At 39.7% G+C, this 22,001-nt stretch overlaps 1 protein-coding gene across 2 annotated transcripts in view; it reads left to right on the top strand.

Moving 5' to 3' along the window:
- STARD13 (StAR related lipid transfer domain containing 13) overlaps positions 1 to 22,001 on the top strand; it is a 117,197-nt gene that overhangs the window by 57,632 nt on the left and 37,564 nt on the right. Inside the window, exons 1-2 of one of the 2 annotated variants that reach the window (XM_027906732.1) lie at positions 6,941 to 6,980; positions 20,366 to 20,437. Coding sequence is in view for 1 of the 2 variants with exons in the window: in XM_027906731.1 (XP_027762532.1) it covers positions 20,366 to 20,437 (72 nt within the window). In the remaining variant the exon portion in view is untranslated. Of the gene's footprint in view, positions 1 to 6,940; positions 6,981 to 20,365; positions 20,438 to 22,001 lie in introns of those variants that run through there. The other variant, XM_027906731.1, reaches the window with a different exon arrangement.

Genomic DNA, 22,001 nt, shown 5'->3' with positions numbered 1-22,001 from the left:
ATTGCTTGATTGCGATCTATGTTGCAGGGATCTACTTCTATAATAATATAGCATTAGTGGAATTTTCCAAGTCCAAAAACAATTTAGTGTCCAAATATGTATTTTAATCTGATTTATAGCTTCACAGCCATGTCTAAGCCAGTACTGCCAAATAAAATTTTCTTTACTGTGACATGTATACAGTTCTTTTTTGGGTATTTGGAATAGTGTCTAACATATAAATTAAGCAAAAGTTTCCTTCTACAAATATTCAGCTATATTTTTATTTTTAAAGTGAAACTTCACTTTTTATATTTTAAAAGTGTAATTTCATTTCTTACAGCATCACTGCCCAAACATATTTATGATATGCTTAACAAAATAAGGACCCAAATACATGCAAAAAACATGCAGTCATATCCTACAAGGGTGTTTTTTCTTAGTATCATTATATAAAGTATTTTTCTGTACTCCAGTAATTTACCAGTTTCATTCAATGAATATCTTTCAGGAAACCAATCAGACAAAAATATAACAGTGAATTTACCTTCCAGCTCCCCACAGATGAGTATGTTCCTGACACCTATGTAGAAGCATGTAATTGAAATAACATTTGCATAAATTCCATTTAGTGAAAGATGCATTAGCTGATGCTGATGAATGTGAGGACACTTAATGAAACAGTAAATATCAATGCATGTTTAAGCATTGATCATTTAATGCAGACATTGTCAGAAGAATTAAATAGATCGTAATGTCCTTTTGTTCTTTCTCTTTATTTAGTATAATGTACTGTTGCTTTCTAAATCGCCTCAGGGTCTTTAATAAAGAAAGATTTCTCTTAATTTGGACAGCTGCATAATTGGGATGCTAAATCATCCTCAGGGATGTAATCAAAATGATCCTACTATGTAACAATTTTCTGGTTTTCCTACTTTGTTTAGAGCAGAAGGAACAGATTTAGGCAGTTGCAATCTGTTGCATTGCCTTAAAAATCAAGCACTGATCATTATAATATAATAGTTACAAACTCAAAGATCTCCAGGTCCCTTGTAAATAAACATAATTCAAAATTAGCTTCACAAAACACACAAAACAAATAACTATCTGACTATAGACCCTATTTATAGAAAGTCACAGGATTCATGCACCAACACTTTCCATACTTAATGGGAAGATGATGGCAATGACTGTGAAGCTGAGACTTTGTTCACAAGTTGCCCCATGCAGAGATGGAGTCTAGGAAGAAAATCCCAGACTGGGATTTCACCACCTACTGTCCTTCCCTGCCTGCTGGTGAATCAATTGGCCTTAACCCCGCAGGCACCAGTGGACATATTTGTTCTGGTTCCAGGTATTTCTGCTTGAAGGCAGTGAGATGCAGTAAGACTTTTATCCTAGGAAACTCTCAGAAAAGGGTAGTGATCCTAACACATGTACAGTTTCAATCAAATGCCACGGTCACCAGTGAACACAGCAGTTGAATCAGATTTCCTTGTTTTATTCTAAAAGAGACAGCAGTAGGGCAGGACTCCAGCATAAAAACATATGCTAAGCAGGAGGGGCTTCAGCTAATGTTATCCCTTGGAGTTAATGCCAAACTGCTAATTTAAGTGCTCAGTGCATGATAAAGTTCCTGTAGTAACACTGCAAAAGTTCAACTCTGCTTAGGAATGTTGCAGGGTGACATGGAAGTTCAGGCAAGCCATGTGGCTTGTGGACACTGCAGCATCCTCTAGAAATGACCTGCCCCTGCTCACTGAGATTATTTCTCCTGCAAATATGCTAAATGCAAATTTCTCAATACACCCTCAATTTTCACTGTATAATAGCACTAATGACCTCGACAGAAAGCATTTTCTGGGGAATAATAACCATTTGAGGTTTAATGACCTGAGGCTATGCCTCAGGTCATCAACTCCTTCAAGCTGCTCATTAAATCCTTTGGGTACTCAGTCTGCTTCAATCACTCCTGCTTAAGCATTTGCTCACTGTCACCTAATAACGATATTCTCCCTGAGGTATTTCCTCTTCAGAGGCCCCGATGTTGGAAATGTGTTTGTCCTTAAGTCTTTTGGGAAAAGAAATCATCATTAATTTTTTTAGGTGACTGTGTTACAAGTCAAAGCATTTACTCAGGCTGTCACTGAGCTTTTGGGGTGAGGAACTCAGGAAGAGTGAGACAGTTAAACACATGAATTACACCTTGAAATATGAACTATTTGTTCTAATTGCCTGAAATCTCATAGTCTAAATCAAGAGCCAGTAGTGTCCCCCCATCCTAACCCTGGTGATTCTTGAGAGAGTCAGTTTTGGACAGGCTACCACTTCCCAGCAAAGAGTGGCTTCATACTAGCTCTAAAAGACATTCAAAATTCAGAGCTGTGCAGAAGGAACAATATAACAGAGAGCACAGCTGCCTGTTGGAGGAAGAATGCTAGGCCAATTTCTTACCAATGAAGTCATAAGTCAAAGATGATGTATTGTCCTATGTTGTGGTACATACTTGTGAAGGGTGAACTTGTTTTTCTGTTGAAGATTTTTCATTTAAGGGAACATTCTTCCCACATTCAGATGGCACCAAATACAATTGGATCTTAGTTAAATCTGCTGCTGTGGTGTTACATCGTGTTCCCTGTTTATTTGTGTAAGAGTGCGGCACAGCATGCCAAACAGGCATTTGTCACAAGCAAATTGCTATTACAAGATTCTTTCCAGAGTTTCTAAGCCGAGAGAGGAGAAAAGCTTGGGAAAGAAGGCAATCAACAACAGTTCTAGGAAACTGGTACAGCAAGCACGGTACCGAGTGATGTGTCCACAAATCGGTTTTATTGTCTTCACATCAATTACAAGAGTCCTCTGGTGAGGCCCTTCCAGGATCACATTCTCATGGTAGTCTCTGTTGTGCACTGGGCAATCCATTCACTTTTTATGTCTAAGGAGAGCTAGGAACAGGGTTCTTAAGGAGATGGAAAGTGGAGATGCCTACCCATCTGTCTGGGAAGACCTGCCCTCAACCTGACTTTAACTTAGAACCAGCTCTGTACTTCGAGGTAGCATCTTTGCCCAGCAGCAGCACACATTTTTAGGGAAAAAAAAATCAGGCAAATTCTAAAACTTGGAAGTACTTGGAAGTTTACAAGTTTGAGATACTTCATCTTGTAAAACACTTAAGAAAACCTGAATACCAAGATTGTATAGTACCAGCTGGGGTGGGGAAGAATTTTGATAAGTGTAACTTAATTCTGATGAGGTATACATGTATCCTATGGAAAGCAGCAGGTGAATTGGTGAATAAGGCACTGTGGTGATTAGGGGGTGAACAACATAAGTACTTACTTCCTTGTTTGTGTTTCAGATTAGTGGATTTTGAGGTCAAGTAACTAATTCAGTGACATGCTTTGTGTGGGAAATACATACTCTTTGTGGTAAACACTGAGAACCTACATAGGAATATATAAATATTCCTATATAAATCTCAAATCTCTTTGCAAACATGGATACAGATCATTATGCCATCACTGCAAACAGAGAATATCAGGTGCAAAAAAGTGAAATTAGAGACCTTAAGTCACACAGTATAGTAATAGGAGATGCCTAAAGAAGAATCTCACTGGAAATTTCTCTAACTTTATATGCCTGCTCTTCCCAAATTTTCTGTATAGTCCATAGAGAAGAATGAGCACTTTTTGGGCACAAACCATTTTACCTCTTTCAGACGTTAACTTTTAGATAAGATAAATATTTTAATGGAAGTACCTCTTTCTCTCCCTAGCTTTCAGTAGCACCTAGGATTAATAGTTCCAATGCAGTTGCAAATAGGTGAGATGATTACCATCCTTTATGTAAATAAATATTCTGCATGGATGACAGAATGGCTGCTATGAAATCAGGTCAGCTAGATATTTAAGCACATGCTTAATGCTAAGCTCTGGTATGTTCTATTGAAGCCTGGACTGTAAACCAGTCCTCTGCTCCTTACTGTTGTGTGGAACAAGCGGGTATTCTGATGACCCCACCTTAGCTTCTGATTCCTTTGGCTGTTGTTGGTTTAAGACAAGCATGCAGCATCATTCCCATGTAGATTTTAGGTGTAGGAACACAGTTCTGGTTGGAATGTCCTTTCTAAAGTCTATTGAGAATTCAAATGAGAGCCAGATGAGTTTTTTCCTGTTCATTTAGAAGAAAAATGCAAAACATCATGAGAAACTTTAAAACCCCAACACTCCCTGAAAGTTCTCACCACAATAACATTTTCCTGAAAAAAGTTCTTTCCAGGGGGATTCAAGCTTGCAGGTGATAAGCATTCATTATGTTTTTCTACCCCTTATGAGGAAAGGCCAGATCAGTAAACAATGAAAAAGAAATGCTTTGAAATACATTCAACAAATAATAGCTTTGTAGTCTCAATTTTGAGGCTACTTTTAGCAGCCTCAAATTGACTTTAGCTTGGAGTTACAGAAGGATTAACAAAAGCCCCAACTCTGTTCCCAAAATCAGAGTCAGACAATGGAGCATCCTTGTTATAATTTCCACCTTCTGTCAGTGTTGCCTTCCCTGCACATCCTCCAGTGCAGGTAAAGCAGTGATGTCCAAGCTACTTTGTTCAGGTTATAGTTTGTCCTTAAAGATGAAGCTGTACCAGAAAATACGGAGCTGTAATTTTCAGTATACCAATGTGATTCTGTAGTAATAAGTAAGCTTTCAGAGAATAATGCAGTGGCCACAGAGTACTGTGGGCCCTGGGCTTCTGATTACGATTACAGGGTAAAATAACACCACAAAATATAGTCCATCTCCTAAATCAAAATACCTTTTTGTGTCTTCAGTTTTAACTGGAAGTTTTGAAGCAACACATGGGCTCTCAGGCGGTTATTTAAAACCTTTAACTCCCATTTTGATATCTCATTGTCAGATTTAGGCTTCTCCATTCAAAAACTGAGCCAGGCATCTTTTATGGTGAAATCTGTAGGAGAGACCATCTTTTGTAGGCAACTGCCTGCTTTCTGCTTCTGTTTCTGTCTGGAGAATAACTTATCTCATCATACTTCTGGCATATCTGAGGCTAGACCCTGCCAAAATCTGAAAGTGAAATAAACCATCAAAAAATGTCAGATTCTTAAAAGTGCAGACCAAGGTCAAGTCTAGAAAAAGAATATACTTGGAAAATAAAGTACTTTGCCATTTCCTGCAAAGTATACACAACCAATTTTCAATCTTTGTGTTTATCTGCATATCCCATTACTTTAGCTCCAGACAGCCAAAAATGTCTCATGTCCTCAGCGCATACTTTCATTCTCCTGGCCTTGAGGGGACATAAAGCCAGAGCAGCCCCTGGATCTGGCTCTTCATGGAGCACATCTGGAGAGGGGGAAGGGCCCCAAGCTGATTTCAGAGGCAGCACATCAGCTGGCAGGATCTTCCCGCTGGAGCAGGTTTGAGTGGCCCTGTGGCCTTGCAGACGGCTCCCACCTTGCAGTGCAGGTGACGTCCAAAGGAGGGAGGTGTCCTCACACACCCCTTCTGGGCAAGGGCAGCTGCTGTTGTTTAGAGTCTTCTCAAAGACCAAATGGAAATTTGGTCAAAACAAGCTGAACCTCAGGCCTCAAGATTTGGAACAGCAGCCATCTCTCGTCTCTTCTTTAAACAGTGTATTTTAATGCTTTGCAGCATTACAGTGTGAGGCACGCTGCCTTCCATCTCCTTAATCCTCTGTAAATTTACTTCTAACAGCTACTGCCAAAATACAGTATGGCAGTCGCACAGCACATGCTTCTTCAGTGGTGAGCACAAAGCAGCTTCTGTTCAGAGGGAATATGTTGCAAGCCCATGAGTGACACACTGTGACTATTGAAGATTATGAAACCGAGCAAGCCATAAACACTTTGTTTTTCAAAAATAATCATATTACCTCTGTCATTCTACTTGGCAAGTGTATGTATGCAGACCTTGATGCATCCATGTAGCACACGTTGAACTGGCACCAAGTGTTAAAGCAGTGCTGTGCCAGCCGCGCTGCAGAGTTCAGAGAAAATATTTCAAGTGCGTACTTCAGCACTCTTCTTGGTTTTTATAAAAACCTGTGATCTTTATTTGTTTATTTTTATTTCACTAGCCTCTCTCTTGGACTAAACTGACCTTAAACTATAGTGTTTAGTTACATTCATTGATCTCCTGGTGAATACTCTCTAACTGATCCAGAATCAGGTCATGGCTTAAGATAACTTCTAACTCCAAGTGGGAAATATCTGCTGTAAAGGCAAGTGTCTTGTGTTTGTCTATGGGCAGATGCTGCTCTAAAGTAAGTAAGTTTAGAGATCAGCAAAGGCCTGGATTAAATCCTTTGTAGGATAATCTCTCTAGTTTGAGAGGCTAACTATTTGTTGGAGTTGTAGAGGAAGGAAGACCACCTCATGCAAGCTAACTATGTGGCCCTCGTGGACTTTGAGCATATTTTGAGCATAGTACACACTTTAACATAAAGAGTCTCACAATTTTGCTTCAAGGAGGGAAGAATAATTTTTCCCTTTTCAAACTGAAGTGTAAGTGTTAAGTGATGTGTCTCATTTCCCACCAGAAGTTTAGCTGAGCAAAGGATTAGTCACTTACTTTCCAAATATCTAGCTGCTAGCACTGTCTAGAGACCAAACCATCTTTGCCCGCAGTCAGGCAAGTAATGATTCAGATGAGTGGGAATGTGCTCTCCAGCAGTCAGAGCAAAGGGACTCTATCCATTACATGGCAACTGAAATTGTCCAACTGACTTCCCATCAGCTACGAGAAGATTAAGAAATAGTTGAAATTCATCCAGCAAGTTAAAAAGTGACAGGGTCTGTATTTCACTGACATTTGCAGAGCCAATTCTTCTGTATTCTCTCCTGTTATCCAGCAAGAGGCATCGACATGAAAGTATGAGGCTTGTGCTTCCTTCAGTAGCTTTGGTGTTTCTCGATGTGTACCCCACAAATCCACTCTCTGGTACCAGCAGGGAACAAGCACTGGTAGGTCTCCAGCCTTCCTGTTGTCTTCTTTCAGGGTAATATATGCCATGTAGCTGGAGGCCAGAGTCCAGCTTTCTAGAGTGATGACTGCAGACATCTAACTTATCTAAGGTCTTTCATGCTATTTGATAAAAGACCAATTTATGCCTTTCCTGCTTTTAGCTAAAAACAACAGTAAAAAACAGTGTAGAGTGTTGTTAGTCCTGGGTGGTGTTTGCTAACTTTAAAGTTCTTTGCTAACTTTGCTGTATTGCTGGCAATGATCATTGTCAAGTAATTACAGAGTTCCTAAGAAACTGGCTTCCATTTGATCTGTGGTGTAACAAGGGTAAGAAAATTAGAAGTGTCAGTATTGTGGATACCCAGTGTTACTTCTGCCATAGCAGAATTTTGTGTTATAGGAAACAGTTATTTTGTACAACAGCTTTATTAGATGGAAACAGACCTAGGTGAGCTGCAGAACGGAAAACCAGTATTTTCACTACATTAAAAGTCTGTTCTCTACTTGAAGGAGCACATACCACCTCCCCCAACCTTCTATTTAAAAATGTATGGAAAGGAAACTAGAGGCTTCAGCCAAAAGGCTAAAAATAATAACTATACCAACATTGCAAAGAGTTCTGTTCCTTCCTCCCTCCAGTATGAATGAATATATGTTTATGTACAACTATCATGTAGGAATTACTTTAGCCTGTTTTCTGTGTGTTGCTCTGTAGCCATATGGACTGCAGCTTTCATTCTAAAGGGGAATAAATGAAACATTCTAATGAGTTGTGTGAAGAAAAATCATGGAATTCTGTTAGTTCACATATCCAAAACATTTCAGTTCACTGGTGAAACTGTTGGCTCTGTATCATCCCTTTGAGTTTTCAAAAAACATTTAGATGTTTATGTGCCGGACTGCACAGAAAATGGTCTGCAGCCACCTGGTAGTAGAAGGCAGGATTGGGTGAATCAGAATCAAAGGTGCCAGAGAAGACAAATGAGAGTTAAATGCTTTGAACATCTTTTAAGATCTGCACCCTACCGGTTCATAAATGTAAATATCCTTGAATTTCTGGCCTTTGAATTCACCACTTTGATACTGAAAGTTATCTATATCTACTCAGTAAAATTAAATACAATTTCCATCATGTGACAGATGATGGAAACTGAACAGCTGTCTGAACAGTAGCTCCACTGCTCTGTAAAAAAAGAACCTTTAATTTGGTTTTCCCACGTTTAGTACTGTTTACATATTGGAGAGAAGTGTTTGGAAGGCACTTTCATAAAAATGGGTGCTTTTGTGAAAACAGAGTGAGGAAAGTTGGTTTTTTTGTTTGGTTGGTTGGGTTTTTTTTGGTAAGTGAGTAATTGTTTCCTTTAATCTCTTTGTTGTTTCTCATGACTCTACAGCACACAGCCATGTAATTAGTGGCTCTGGACTAGATCATGCTAAAACACGCATTAATGTGGCTGGACTGTTCTTACAGCACCGCATAGTCAAAGCAAAGGGTAAAATTTAGTTCACAGTAACATCTTTACAGAAGTACATGCTTTTTCTTCTGTGTCTTAAATAATCTTTAAAAGTAGTGGAACCATCAGACAATGGAGGTCATCTGTCCCAATTCCTGCTCATGGTAGAGCCAGTTTATTACATCCCATTGGACACTGACATAGGATCGATCCATTCTACTCCAGAAAGGAAGATAGATCAAGTTCAGAATATCCAGTTAAAGAAAGTAATAATTTGTGTTTAGTAATGATTTGCTGATTTCTCATTTCTTCATACAGTCATAAAAGACATCCTGGCAGCTCTCATTAATAATGTTCTTATAGTAAACAGCAGCTGGATAAAAGCATTAAACGGATATGGGTGTTTGATCCTCTCAGAAATAATAATAATAATAAAATAGTAGCTATCCACAAATAATCTTAACCTTCATTTTATAAATGATTTTTCACTATGGCACGATGAAATTTTAATAATGTTGGTATACTTCAGTGATAATAATTACGATATGGTTGTGAATAAAAAAAAGACATCTGAGTCTGTAGGTACAGCTCTTGCCTGTACTATCAGGATAACATCAGCCCTCTTGTTGCTGGAATGTATGTAGATGACAGCTTCTTACAAACTGTGTGACTAAGTGACATTCTGCTGTTCAGGGTTCAATTTTTTCATGAGAAATACACAGGAAATCTTTCTCAGTAGGCCCTTTCACAAAAACAGCTAATAGGGAAACAGTGGGATCTAAAAACAGATCTGCTTGGAGCGTTGATCAGCTGATAGTGGCAGGTAATACTGATAATTCCAGGTGGGAGCTCAGCACTTTGCATTGCATTCGCTGTGCACAAGCCATGGATTTGGAACTCAGTATTCAATATTTGAAGCTCTGCTGTATGTGCTGTATCTTATCAACATTTTTTGCACTACAAATTACTCATCTCACCCAGAACTCCAAAAGAAAGTGTTTTAATCTTGATTTATGATAAACAGAACTGAGAAGTCTTTTTATTAATACATCAAAGTATTATCTCCAAGGAGAGTTACTTTCATATTAATGTTCAGTGTTTAATATAAATTCACAGCATGAAGACCACCTCAGATGGGTAGAGTTTCTCTGATATATATCTGATTGCCCACATGTAATTTGAACATCTACAGAACATGAAGGGCATAATCAAAGAATAATTAATATGTTGATAAGGAATTAGGTTTTGTTCTACTTATCTGCATAATTCAGAGAAAGTTTATGATGACAGCATCTATCTTTTGGGGTATTGTTTATGTTTTCACTCAAATTATAACATGAAGCATTCTCCTGCATTCCATAGTGCTTTTCATCTGACGAGCTCCAATTACTGTCTGACCAATTAATTTCAGTACCGCACACATGCAAACCACATTGGGTATTATGGAAAATCTAAGCAAGGCATTGAAGTCTGAAACTTGACCTCCAGTTTAGGACACTGAGCTTGAAAACCCTGACTTCCAGAGACACTGAATCTCTGTCTTTAATTGGAGTTATGAGTACCCATGAGAACTGAAGCTAATGCTCAGACCAGCACTACATCCTCTTGGGAGCCCTCTGAATGTCAGGCCACTCTAGAGACCTTGTATATCTTGTATGCTGCTTGAGTTCAGGCTGTCTGCAAATCTCCCCTGCCTTGCAAGAGATGACATTTTTCAAAACCTTGCAAGGACAGGGGATAGCTACAAGCTGCATGTAGAGGAGTCCATCTGCTGCATCCAAATTCAAATCAGATCTCAAGGGCAGAGTACCAGACAAAACACCTTGTGCAATTTATGTGCAGTGAAGAAACATACTTTGTGTACAGACTGAAGAATTTACTGCTATAGTGATTAAAGTATTAGCAATCTAATCAAAGAGTTAGCCCAGCTGCAAAGATAATAACACTTATCATTCCAAGTATAAAGTTATGGCAAGTTTCCAGTAATGGTGGAGTTGAAATTGATATATATATATACACTTCCTATTATCTACTCCTCTCCCTGGTGTTATGCTTGCCCTTCCCATGACTCTCTGGGTCCCAAAATCAATAGTGCTAGTTTTCCTCAAGATGAAAAGGGCTGTAGAGGAGCTTACAGTAAGGAAGCTGAAATTCTCTGCTAAGAAAAATATGATGTTGCTGATGGAGATATTTTCTTTCTTACTGTTGGGTCAGTTCAGGGCTATTTTTACAAATTTCCAGAAAGAGTCACAGAATCACAGAGTTTAGGTGCCACCTAGATCTCTTGAGAACCCAAAGCCAAACACTTGTAAAATAAGGGTCTATTTTCAAAATTTTTCCATAGTGACTCTGAGTCATCAGAAGTTTTGAAATAGATCCTAAGGGGTGGGATTGTTACCTCTTCTCTACCTGTTTGATAATCCTTCCACATTAAAAATTGCCATATATTTTATACTAGTCTCCTTAAAGACTCACATTTTCCAGATCTTTATCCAAACATATTTTTCAGTGGGCATACAGTGCTCATGTGTCAAAGTTCTGTTAATTCTCAAGTCAGCAGTTCTCAGCTTTTGAGTGACAGGCCAAATAGCTGGGAAAGTCAGCATGGTACCAAAGAATGGATGGGTGGTACTCTGTCCTCCAAGCCTATACTAAGCCAAGACTCATGGGGGCTGTCAGAAGGAAAGAAAAGGAATATAAATCCTAATGGGGAAGGACGATGTGGAGGGAACCAAGCTCTTAATCACTTCTATCCATTAGCAATACCAGAGTATTTTTCCCAAGACTAAATGGAGTAGAGCCTGATGTCCTTGTCAGCTCCCAATATATATATATACTATGTGAATGTTATCTATCTCATAAATCCTGTTAGTAGTTGCAGCTGGATAAAGTATTCTTGTTTCTTGTCATAAACTGCTAGAGCGGTCTTTTGTGCAGCTGCCACATTTCATCCTAATACAGCTGCATTTCACCCAGGGATGAAGTGATCCCTATATATAACTTTCTCTTCAGTTTTTATAATGGTTTAAAGTGCCTCAAGATGAGATGTGGGTTGCAAGCTGTTGTTTTATTAGTGTCATCACAAAGTGCTGCATTTTACAAATCAATTGTAAGCTAAGAAGAAAAGTGTTTTCAATGTGATGCTTGAAGATAGGGAGGGATTTTTTGGGTTAGGAGGGATTGAAAATCCTGTTTCAGGAATTTGAAAGGAATATATCTAAACAATGTGAAACAACCTTGCATGGAGTAGGGTTGTATAAACTGAGTGGACGTGTGGGAGACTGGGTAGCAGAGATGTCAGAGAAAAGAATGGAAGAGAGTTGGTTTTGATTGACTTCAGAGTGGAAGACATGGAAAGAAAAGGAGAAAGTGAAACCAGCAGTAAATAGAAATTATGATGATAAGGAGCAATAAAAAATCTCAAGAGGACACTTGAAGGCCTGGATTTCTTGTTTTTATCACATAACTGAGCCATATAACATGTATGGGATTTGCAGCATCAGTTGGTTCTATTAAACATCTTTGCAATGTTATTAATGTTATGTCTGAAACTTTCAAATGTTAAGACAACTTGGTATCCAAATCTCATTCCACTCTTATGGCTAGGTGCCTGAGTGTGCTGTACACCCTACACCAGAGGGAGTTCCTTGGAACTCTGCATAATGGGAGAATTCCCTAGGGAGTTGATTTTGTGCTAGACTTGTAGGAACAGTGATGGTTGCCTGGCAAGCTGGCTAATGACTCTGAACTAGGAGTCCCTCAGAAGGTCTTTCTTGTGTCCCTGCATCCCTGCTGGCTTTGTGTGCTGGCTGCTTCGATGGCCCCTGAGAGTCACCTCTCAGCTTAGAAAGCATGTAGAGTGTAGTGTGTGGTACCAAGGTCTCTCCTACACTACAAACTGTGATTTCCCTGTTGCTATCTACATAGCCACTGTCTTGTTATTAGCATGAGGGAACTCACTGTGTTATATACCTAGTTCTGATGATATCTACGTGTAAAAAATATTAATGAACCTGCTATGAATTTCAGGTCTACCAGTTTTACCAGCATCCCATTAATTTGGGAAAGGAATTCATAATCCTTTCCTAGTATAATCCTTTCACCCAAGGGGGACTTAGGTTCCTAACTCCTTGCTGGAAAACACACCTTTCTCCTTGGGAAATGCAGTCTTGCTCAAGATAAAAGACTGACAGGAAGTCTCCCAGCTGGGCTGTGCAGAATTTGATTGCAGTAGGAAACAAAAGAATCATTGTAGTCATTGAAATAAACATTTTACATAGTCATAGACTATGTCTGAGTAATAGAAATGTCAGTAGCTGAGAAGGAAGTGCTGTATATGGGGTCATCTAACTGAGAAAAAGTATTCTCATAACACTGTCTTTAGTCCAGTTTTATTTATTCCATTCTGGAGAATTATTTTCCAAATCTGTGGTGGTAGTATTGAGTAGTCAGATAAGACACCAGCTCAGTTTTGAGCACACCCATCTCCTGATCCCAGTTTCCTTTGGTAATTGTTGTTATAGATTGTATTTTTTAAAAATCCTCTATCAGTTCAGATTGCCTGTCTTCTTTTGCATTCCTCCCTTTTTATTATTTTCCTTGTCCTTGTACTGTGTGTACAGTGAGCCAAAGTTCCCAATTTCCTCTTTTTGTATCACCCCAATTTTATACCCTTTTATCATAACCCTTCCTTATTCATCTGCTCTCCAAGGTAAACAGTCCAATCTTTTAATCTCTCAGCATATGAGATTTTTTTTCATGCCCATAAATAATCACACTTCTCACTTTTAACCTTTCTTAGAAGTCAGAGCATGAATGGACATCATCTGACTATTATTCACCAAGTGTAAAGAATTACACATAAAGAAACTACTCATCAGCTTGAAAGGATCTTTTTCTATTGACATTTGAATTATATTCAACCACAGTAATTTAAAAGGTCCATATTTTATCATATTATTACTAGTACCACAATATTCCACAAAAGGTTAGGGACTCTTAAAATAACACTTTGACAATTTTATTTGTTCCTTCCTTGCAAAACATAACCTTGTTTCTAATAGTAACTATGTGGCTTGATATAAAATAATTCCAATGAATTTCCACTTTTGAAAAGCTTATTATCTGGATTTATTGAAGACTATGCATCATAGTGTAGTAAAATCATATAAATTCATTGTGTGCTTATGGTTTATTTTATTTATTATATATTTGTACTATAAAATGTAATTTTATGGCTGCATGGTACAATTGCTGTTGTGTTATTATTGGAATTATTCTGGAAAAGTCGTACAGAATGGAAGAGAATGGAGTAAACCATTAGACCTCTACCTAAAATCATTCCCAGAAATGGAGTTCTCAGCAAATTATGCTAAACGACTAAATAACTTAAGAGACACTAATATCCTCTGCACAGAAATGTATACCAAGTCTTTTCTCATATTTACAAATATGTTCCTGTTATTTCCAGTTTAGCACCTTTATGCCCTACATATAATCTAATTTCTATCTCTGAAGAAGCTTTGCAAACGTCATTCAATGGAAACCTTTCAGCCTTTAGTGTTACATAGTAGCTGAGTAATGGTAGACTGATGCATTTAAGTATCAGAAATTTGGAATTTGCACTGTCCAGGCCAGATTTCTAAGGGTATTAGTAACAGAGGAGTGATGTAGTCATATTTTTACAGCCAGATAAAAGAGTCAAGCACCTATTTCCCACCATCCTTACCTCTAAGCTGCTCATGTACTTCTGAAGTGCTTTTAATCACCATCTGTAAAATAAGGATAGGAGTTACACAGATAAGTATCCTAAAAACTGTGAGATACAGGGGCAGGACAGTAACGGCAGACATTAAAGTATCTCAGACTGGGCTGCAAGAAGAAGCTGAAATGCATTGGAACTGTTCTCAAACAGCCTTAGCCTGAACTGAACTTTCCTAAAGATCCCATCTTCCCTTTTGAGTGCTCTACTGGGAAGATATCAGGGTGGTGACATTGCTTGTTGGTGACTTGAAAGGTTCATACACCAGGACCAGTGAGACGAGGCTGAAGCTCTCCCACACAGTGTCTACAGCTGCCTTGATCGTGCCTCAGGTCTAAGACATGATCAGTGTTTCCTCCCCAGAAGTATTCTCTGGTTTACCTTTCGTAGATGTCCACAGCAGCTCCTGAGAGTAAAAGACTTTATTCAACCCTGGGATGAGCTGAACCTCCAGACTGACCCTAAAATTCCAGGTGGTGGTTGTTGTGGAAGATGCAGCACAAACTCTCATCCCAACAGTTTTCATCCTCTTGAAGGAGGAAAAGTTAATTCAACTTTTGGGTAATAACACCAGACTAACCACCTTCAAACCTGTGAGCTATCACCAAGCTGTTAACTCTTCTCCCAAAGACTTGCAAGGGTGAGACCTCTTTTACTTTATGGACTGACTTGGGATGGACATGGACACTGGAGCTCAGCAATGAGGCACAGTAAAATGCACTCCTTTCCAATTATTTGATTAATAATTTTCTCTAATACCCCCAGATATTTTATCTGAATCTAGTAAATTAGATTTAAGTGGTGAGCAATGTAGGGGGAATAAAAAGTGAGCATAAACAGTGATTTATTACAGACAGATGAATAATAAAGGTTATCACATAAAGTTGCCATAAACGCAATAGATGGGGTAATTAATGGGGTAATTAAGTGCCTTTTTTATTCTAGTTGCTATTTCTTTCACTGCATTGTGCAAAAGAGTATCTGAATCTAAAGAAAAAAAAAAAGAGGGAGAAACAACAGAACAGAAGAAACGGAAGATAGAAGAGACAGAGGAATAGTGGTAGAAAGGCAAAAATAAGATGAAATGCTGATATCTAGACATGAAAAGGGAAAGAACTGTAGCATTGCATTGATATTTGTGGATGATGATGTGAGTTAATAGCTAGAGACCTCAACTACTTACGTGATTTTCTCTTGACAGATCTTTTTTCTCCAAACAACTTTAGACAATTGTCCGATGCTCTTTCATGTGAGGAGGGATTGTTCTGGTGGTTTGGTTTTTTGGGGGCTTGTTAAAATGGAGCTAATGTGGACTAAACAGGACCCTTAGAGGATTTGTGCAAGTTTGCTAATCCAACAGCAGACCATTCTCAGTTTTGGGGACTTAGTTTTCTACCAGCTTGGAGGGGTTGAGCAAGATTTCTGAAGGGTTATCCAGGAGCTGGTATGGCACAAAAGTAAGAAGAAGAAGGAGCCAACTGGCACTGGGGAGTGGGGCAAGGATGTCCCCTTTGGTGGCATTTGGCTGCTAGAGTCTTCCTCTGAAGTTGGGCACGATCAGAGCACTTTGTGGAGAGCCAGAGAAAGTGTTGGAAGAGAGGGAAAGATGGCAAGCAACTATTTCCATTTTAGCCCCAGAATAGCCAGAGCACTGTTTGTGGGAAACAAGCTCAAACCTGCTCAATAATAGAGATGGACTCAAAGACAAGTCACATTTCCTGGGTGAACCTGCCTCCCCATTTTGCTCTAAATAAATTTTAAAAATGGGTCAGAGATTTGTACTTCAGTCTTCACTGCATGATATATGCTTTGGGCTACCATATCAGTATCTGATAAACAATTAATTTAATACACAGTGGAACAACTCTAGGAGGAAAGATTAAGAGACAATCCCATGGGGGAAAAAGAGGAAAAACCAAGATGTCTTAGCTGATAAAAAAATGTGTGTGACAAGGTTTTTAGTCACTATGGGCACTGAAAGGTTTTGGTGAAGCAGAGGCAACTTCTGTGAGGCCTCTGAGGCAAGATGTGAGAAAGAACAGCAGCAATGTCTGTGTGCAATGGACTTCAAACATACCTCCTGGGAAAGCTGGTAGATGAGGGGAATATGGAGGCCATGAGGAGATCATCCCCAGAAATGGCTGGAGGGCTTTTGTGCATGTGAATCTCAGTTATAACTCACTACTAGTGGAAAAATGAAATGGAAAAGAGAAATTTGTTTTGTGCCAAGCTTCAGCGAAAAACTGAAAAAGACACCCTTAGGATTCAAGTTCTGTGAGGCAAAGTAATGCTTGTCAGTATTTGTGACTGAATTATTATCTAGCCTTAATAACTAATGATTGTCGTTAACTGCTGCCCAAGCAAGTGGAAAGCAGTAAGTAAATTATCCCTGATGTTTTTTCCCATCAACAGAGCAGAGCAGAGCAGAGTAGTAGTACATAAGGACAAACCCACCATCATGTGTGTTGTGCCAAAAAGCTTTTTGGTCCTGCCAAGGGAGATGCTGCTTATGGGTCTGTTGTGGCTCACATGTTTCTGGGAGGAGCTGTGGCTCCTGCAAGCCTTGAGCCACGTCCTCTCTAAAATCACTCTTCTCAGCATGACAGCCCTTCTCTGTGCTGTTGATAGCCTGCCTTGGAGCCACCTATGAACACATATAGTTTTCCACATCCTTTGGTGTTGCACCAAGACAGTGCAGCTGCTGCAGGTGGGATCAGACCCCTGTATTAGCCTGGGCATGGGAACAGGACTGGCCCAACACTGCCAAAAGTATTTCTACAACCCTTCATTGACAATTTCAGTGAGGTCTTCATGGTGCTGTACACGTCTCTTCTCAAAGTCTGAACTGATGTTTAACTAGCAAGTAAGAAAAAACGGATATTAGAATATGGGCACAGAAAGAGAAGGTCAAACTTACCATCTCAAATTATTTTTCAAATATTGCAATATCCAGTAATAAAAGCAACTGTATTGCATTCTGAACTATAACTTGAACTACATGCCCATGGCAAGATAGTAGAAATCACCTTTGATGTCTGCTGAGGACTGAATCCCTGATTGTGCCTTTTCACCTAAACTATAGGAGTGACCAAGAGGGTACCAGCTGGAACAGGTGCCCTTAGCAAGTGGAAATACACTTGTATGAGAAAAGTAATATTTTTGGTTGTGCCAACAGCATATTGCACTTCTCTCCTTCTCCTCTCCTCTGAATAAGACCAAAACGAGAGAGATGGGAGGGAACTGGACACTGATACTTGTCATGAGACCCAGTATCCTAGAAGCTTTGCAAATCTTACTCAAGGCTGACTCTGAAATAATCATTGAGAAAATGAGAATACTCTCCACAGATGCCTTCATTGAGGAGATATAGTCAAAGTTTTGAAGGCAGAAGTTAGTCAATGGTATTTGACTGAATAAAGCTTCATACAAAAAAACCCAAACACAACAAAACCAAACAAACCAAAATCACCACAAAAAACTAAAAACCGCAGAAAAGAGTAAGAAATACTTTCTTGGTTATTCCCCGCAGTTACTCACCCATTGCAACCTGAGATTTTTTAGATCTCATCTGGGCTGCAGTAATACTCCTCAGCAAGCTCCTCTGAGCAACCAACTGCAAAAAAACACTGAAATATGATAAGCATATAAGAGCATTAAATGGTAGCATTCTCCATCACCCACAGCCTCTGTCAGTTGTGTTTCCAGATGAAGCTAGAATGTACATGCAGCTGTTCTCAGTTGTAAAATACATTTTGAAACAGGATTGATTCATCTGTGTTTCATGAGATTGAATTAAGCAAAAGAAAAAAGTATAAAGATTTGTCTTTTTTCCAAGCATTTAATAGAAATACTCAGGCTAACTGAAACATAATAGAGATGTGCTTGCAGCACACAGATGTGCAATAGCGAGAGCCACGTTTTAGGAAAGCTGCTTATTCTTTTGTGGAATTACAAGAACTGAATGTACTTTCGTACTCCTTTTCTTGGCTTTGACACGAGCTAATGTCAACGCAAATTAAGACCTAAATCCTTTTCAGCACTGCTAATGATTGCGATCATTGCAGAGCTGTTACTGGCTGTCTAATCAACTTTGGGAAATCAGGCTTTTGATACATAGACATTGTATTCTAAATTTTGGTTTCTGCTACAAAATTTGATCGTGTGACTCATTACGTAGGGGATCAGAAAGGTGTGTGGGTCATATACTGCAGAGTATGTTCAAAGCAAATTTTACAGTGAGCTTCACTGGGTAAAGGCGTTCAGAGTATGATGAGTGATCTGAACAGAATTACCCAGGCAAAAGTTCATGCCAGCATCTCCTATCTATAAAAATACATGCTAGTAGAAAACTGATGTAGAATTGGAACTTTTTTCACATGCAAGGTGGAATATATGGAAGAGCAACAGAGCCTGATTATCTTTTTCCAGTTCCATTGCTTGCTTTATATTTAGGGTTTTGTACTATGGCTGTCTGGACTTTACAACCACAAATGTTCCAAAACCCTTGACTGGTTCACTCAGGTTGATTAATAAGCAACATAAAATATCTACTTTCTTCAACATCTGCATGCTCTGTTTCTTCATATTTTCTAAGTGTAAGAGGTACAGATACATGATTTGACTTCGATCTTGTAAACTGAAACTGTTCAAGTAGTAGATCCTGATCTAGATTTGGGCAGCAAGGAGATGTTTCCCAGATTTTCCATGTTTCCTAGGTTTTCCATTTATATGGATGAGCTTCTATTTTTAGTTGTTCCTCTGGTTGCTCTGGGAGCAGCTGCACAGGCAGGCAGTGCAGGTGCTGGGCAGAGGTGGACCCAGCACGCTGCTTTCCCCAAAATGAGCCCCTGGAGCTCGGTAAAAGTTGAGATACCTTCTGTCAATACGTGTTTGTCATTGCAGAGACTGGGTGTGTAATTGTTGTGTGACCACTGGAGAGCTTAAGGTCTGTTTTGCTGGAGAGACTTTGAAATTTATCCTCTGTTTTTGCATACCTGACATCTATTTACTGCTTCTTTAGTATTTGCACAGGGTGGATCTGCCTCCCCTGTACAAAAGTCTTTAGGTCTGTAATAATCCCCCACTTGAACATGATTATTTTTCCATTCCCTCCTGCTCACCTAATCCTACTGTCACCCCCAAAATATTCTCTTGTCCAGCTGACAATTCCCCCCCACCCCTTCCATAGGGGTAGAATACATCTTACCCCGTGAAATCTGTTTGAAAGAGAAAACCTAGTCCAGCATCAGCTGTGTCCATAGTTCTAAATAGCAGAGAAGCAAGGACAAGATGACATAGACTGATTCCTCTTCTTTCTGCTTAGTACTGGCCTTCCCAAGAAAAGATTTATCTTGATAGATAACTGAAACAGTCCAAAACAGGCCTGAAGTGGAGTGAAATTAGAGAGTGAGCAGTCTGGGGTGCAGTGCTTGAAGCTATTGCCTGTGTCTATTTTATTTAGCTCTGCAGGCATACCTGTAGCTGTTTATTCTTCCTCTATTAGCAGCCACAAGAGAAAAGCATTGGCGGTAGTTGGTTTATTCCACCTATTTTAGACACTACTTTAAGGTGAAATGAATCACTCTTTGAAAGTAACTGACTCTCTATAGACTATGGAGGGAGTCCACATGATGGAGTTGAGCTGGCTAAAGGTATGAAAGCACTGTGTGACTGTCCCTTCAGTATCATTACATCTGCACTGAGGTTCTCCTGGCAGAGCTTTCAGTGGATTTCATGGGGCATTTCCCTCCATAGGAAATGTCAGAACAGAAAAAAATTGCAGTGCATGCTCCCAGTCACCCCATTTTCACCCTACTCCATCTTCACCCCTCACCAACAACTTGCTCTTGGGGGAGGATAGGTCCCAGGACCACAAACCTGGCTAAGCAACTTCTTCTGCTGTGAGGAAATGGTTAACACTTCATCCCAGTCTCCAAGTGGCTATATGCTCCACAGGGTCCTGCGGAGACAGGCATATTTCTTTGAGAAATATGAGAAGAATATGAGAGAATCTCTTCTGATGCTACAAAGAAATACTTCAGAGTGATGACAGTTCTTTAAACAACAAATCAATACTACCAAGTCTCTTTGTCATTTCCTTGTAATAAAAGAACTTCTAATTCAAAATAACAAAGTGTCATCTTTTTTTCTCTTTTCTCTTTTTGCTCAGAAATTGAAGCAAAGGAAGCCTGTGACTGGTTACGTGCAGCTGGATTTCCCCAATATGCTCAGTTCTATGAGGGTAAGTAGGTTTTTTGCCTCTTTGTGCAGTACTGAAAGTGCACTGGGCCCTTGCCAGGAAAGCTCGGAGTCAGCCAACACTACATTTAACTGAATTATGGTCATGGCTGGGTGCTTCACAAAGCCTCAGCTGCTGGAGTCATACCAGTGCATAAAGAAAAGTAAGATTCTTGCCCTCATAGCCATGGGAAGTTAAAAAAAAAAAAAAAAGGACATAGTTTGTATAAACCTCAAAGGTTAACAGGAACAAGTACAAACTATCCAAAAGCATGAGGGGTTTTTTTTAAAACCTTCTGAAACTTGCTTAAAATAAGCTGAAAACACTGAAAGTTATTGCAAATTTTGATCATGCTGAAAATAAGATTGAAAACTCTGCGGAGTTACTGAAAGTGAATAATCTGAGCTGCATTTCACTTTTGCAAAGTAAGAAAAGCTGATATTTCAGTGCTAACTCAGTGCAAATGGTGGTGTCCCCTTCCAAGCTGTAAAGTTTGTGCCCAGGGAAGCAGTGTCCCCAAGGGCAGAGCGAGTGATTGTGCTGTTGCTGTGCTCAAGAGTGGTTTGGAGAGTGGAGCTGGGTTTTCCTGCTCTCCCTATCTCAACACTGAGAAGGCAACTGCAGCTGATCCTAGTGTTTCCCAAACTGCATATTCTGTCAGAAACACGAAGCCAGGTCCGGCCCACTCGGGCTTATTAGCCAAAGCACAGCTCCGCCAAACACCTCTGGACACCTTCCAGGGTCGGCTTGAGTTGGAGGCTGCACGGCTCCACTCATGGAATGATGGCCAAGAAACCTCATAGGTCAGAGCCAACTCTGCAGAGAGACGGCTCGAACACCATCCATGCCCTTGTGTGAGGCTGAGGGTGGTGGGGAGCATGATGCCAAGGACACCTCCAGCTGAAGTCCATCAAAGCTCTGACAATCTGCTCAGGTGCCTGGGGACCAGGAGCAGCATGCAGAGATGCTCAGGTGGCTCCACAGGAGGCAGGCACACTGTTAAATCCAACCAAGACTAATAAGCTTGCCAGACCAAAATGGACATAAATATGTATCTACCACAGTCCCTGGGTAGCCAATAGTACTTTTGTGTCTGTCTTCTGATCAGAGTATCTCAGATACTGACTCCCCCAGAGAAAGGAGAGCCTGCTGCCTGCTGAACTCAAAGGCACGTTCTTTCCAAAAAACAACCTGTGCTGGGCTCCAGCAGTTCCCATGCAATCAATATATGCTCTAGACAGTCTGTGTCTCTGAAAACAAGGTGCTTTTTAGAGGCATCTATTATGTCAGTGTTAAGCACTAACGTCTGAAAATGCTGGCTGAAGTTCCTGTCTCCCAGCATCCTGCTGTGGTACCTAAGCATGGCAGAGCAGTCTGGAGTGCAGCCACAGCACTGGAACCCGTCCACCATTACAGAGCCCACTAATGTGTTGCAGCCATGTCACTTCACATTAAAAATGTCGGCTTCCAGCACACTATTCTGGCTTTGAAGCTAGTATCAGGGGTTATAATTCAGCTCTTTTTTTTTTTTTTTTTTTTTTTTTTTTTTTTTTTTTTTTTTTTTTTT

This window comes from Empidonax traillii, unplaced genomic scaffold (assembly GCF_003031625.1).
Source record: "Empidonax traillii isolate 1590-97213 ecotype Southwest subspecies unplaced genomic scaffold, ASM303162v1 scaffold1347:size381947, whole genome shotgun sequence".
NCBI lineage: Eukaryota > Metazoa > Chordata > Aves > Passeriformes > Tyrannidae > Empidonax > Empidonax traillii.
This window is presented reverse-complemented; position numbering and strand designations above follow the sequence as displayed.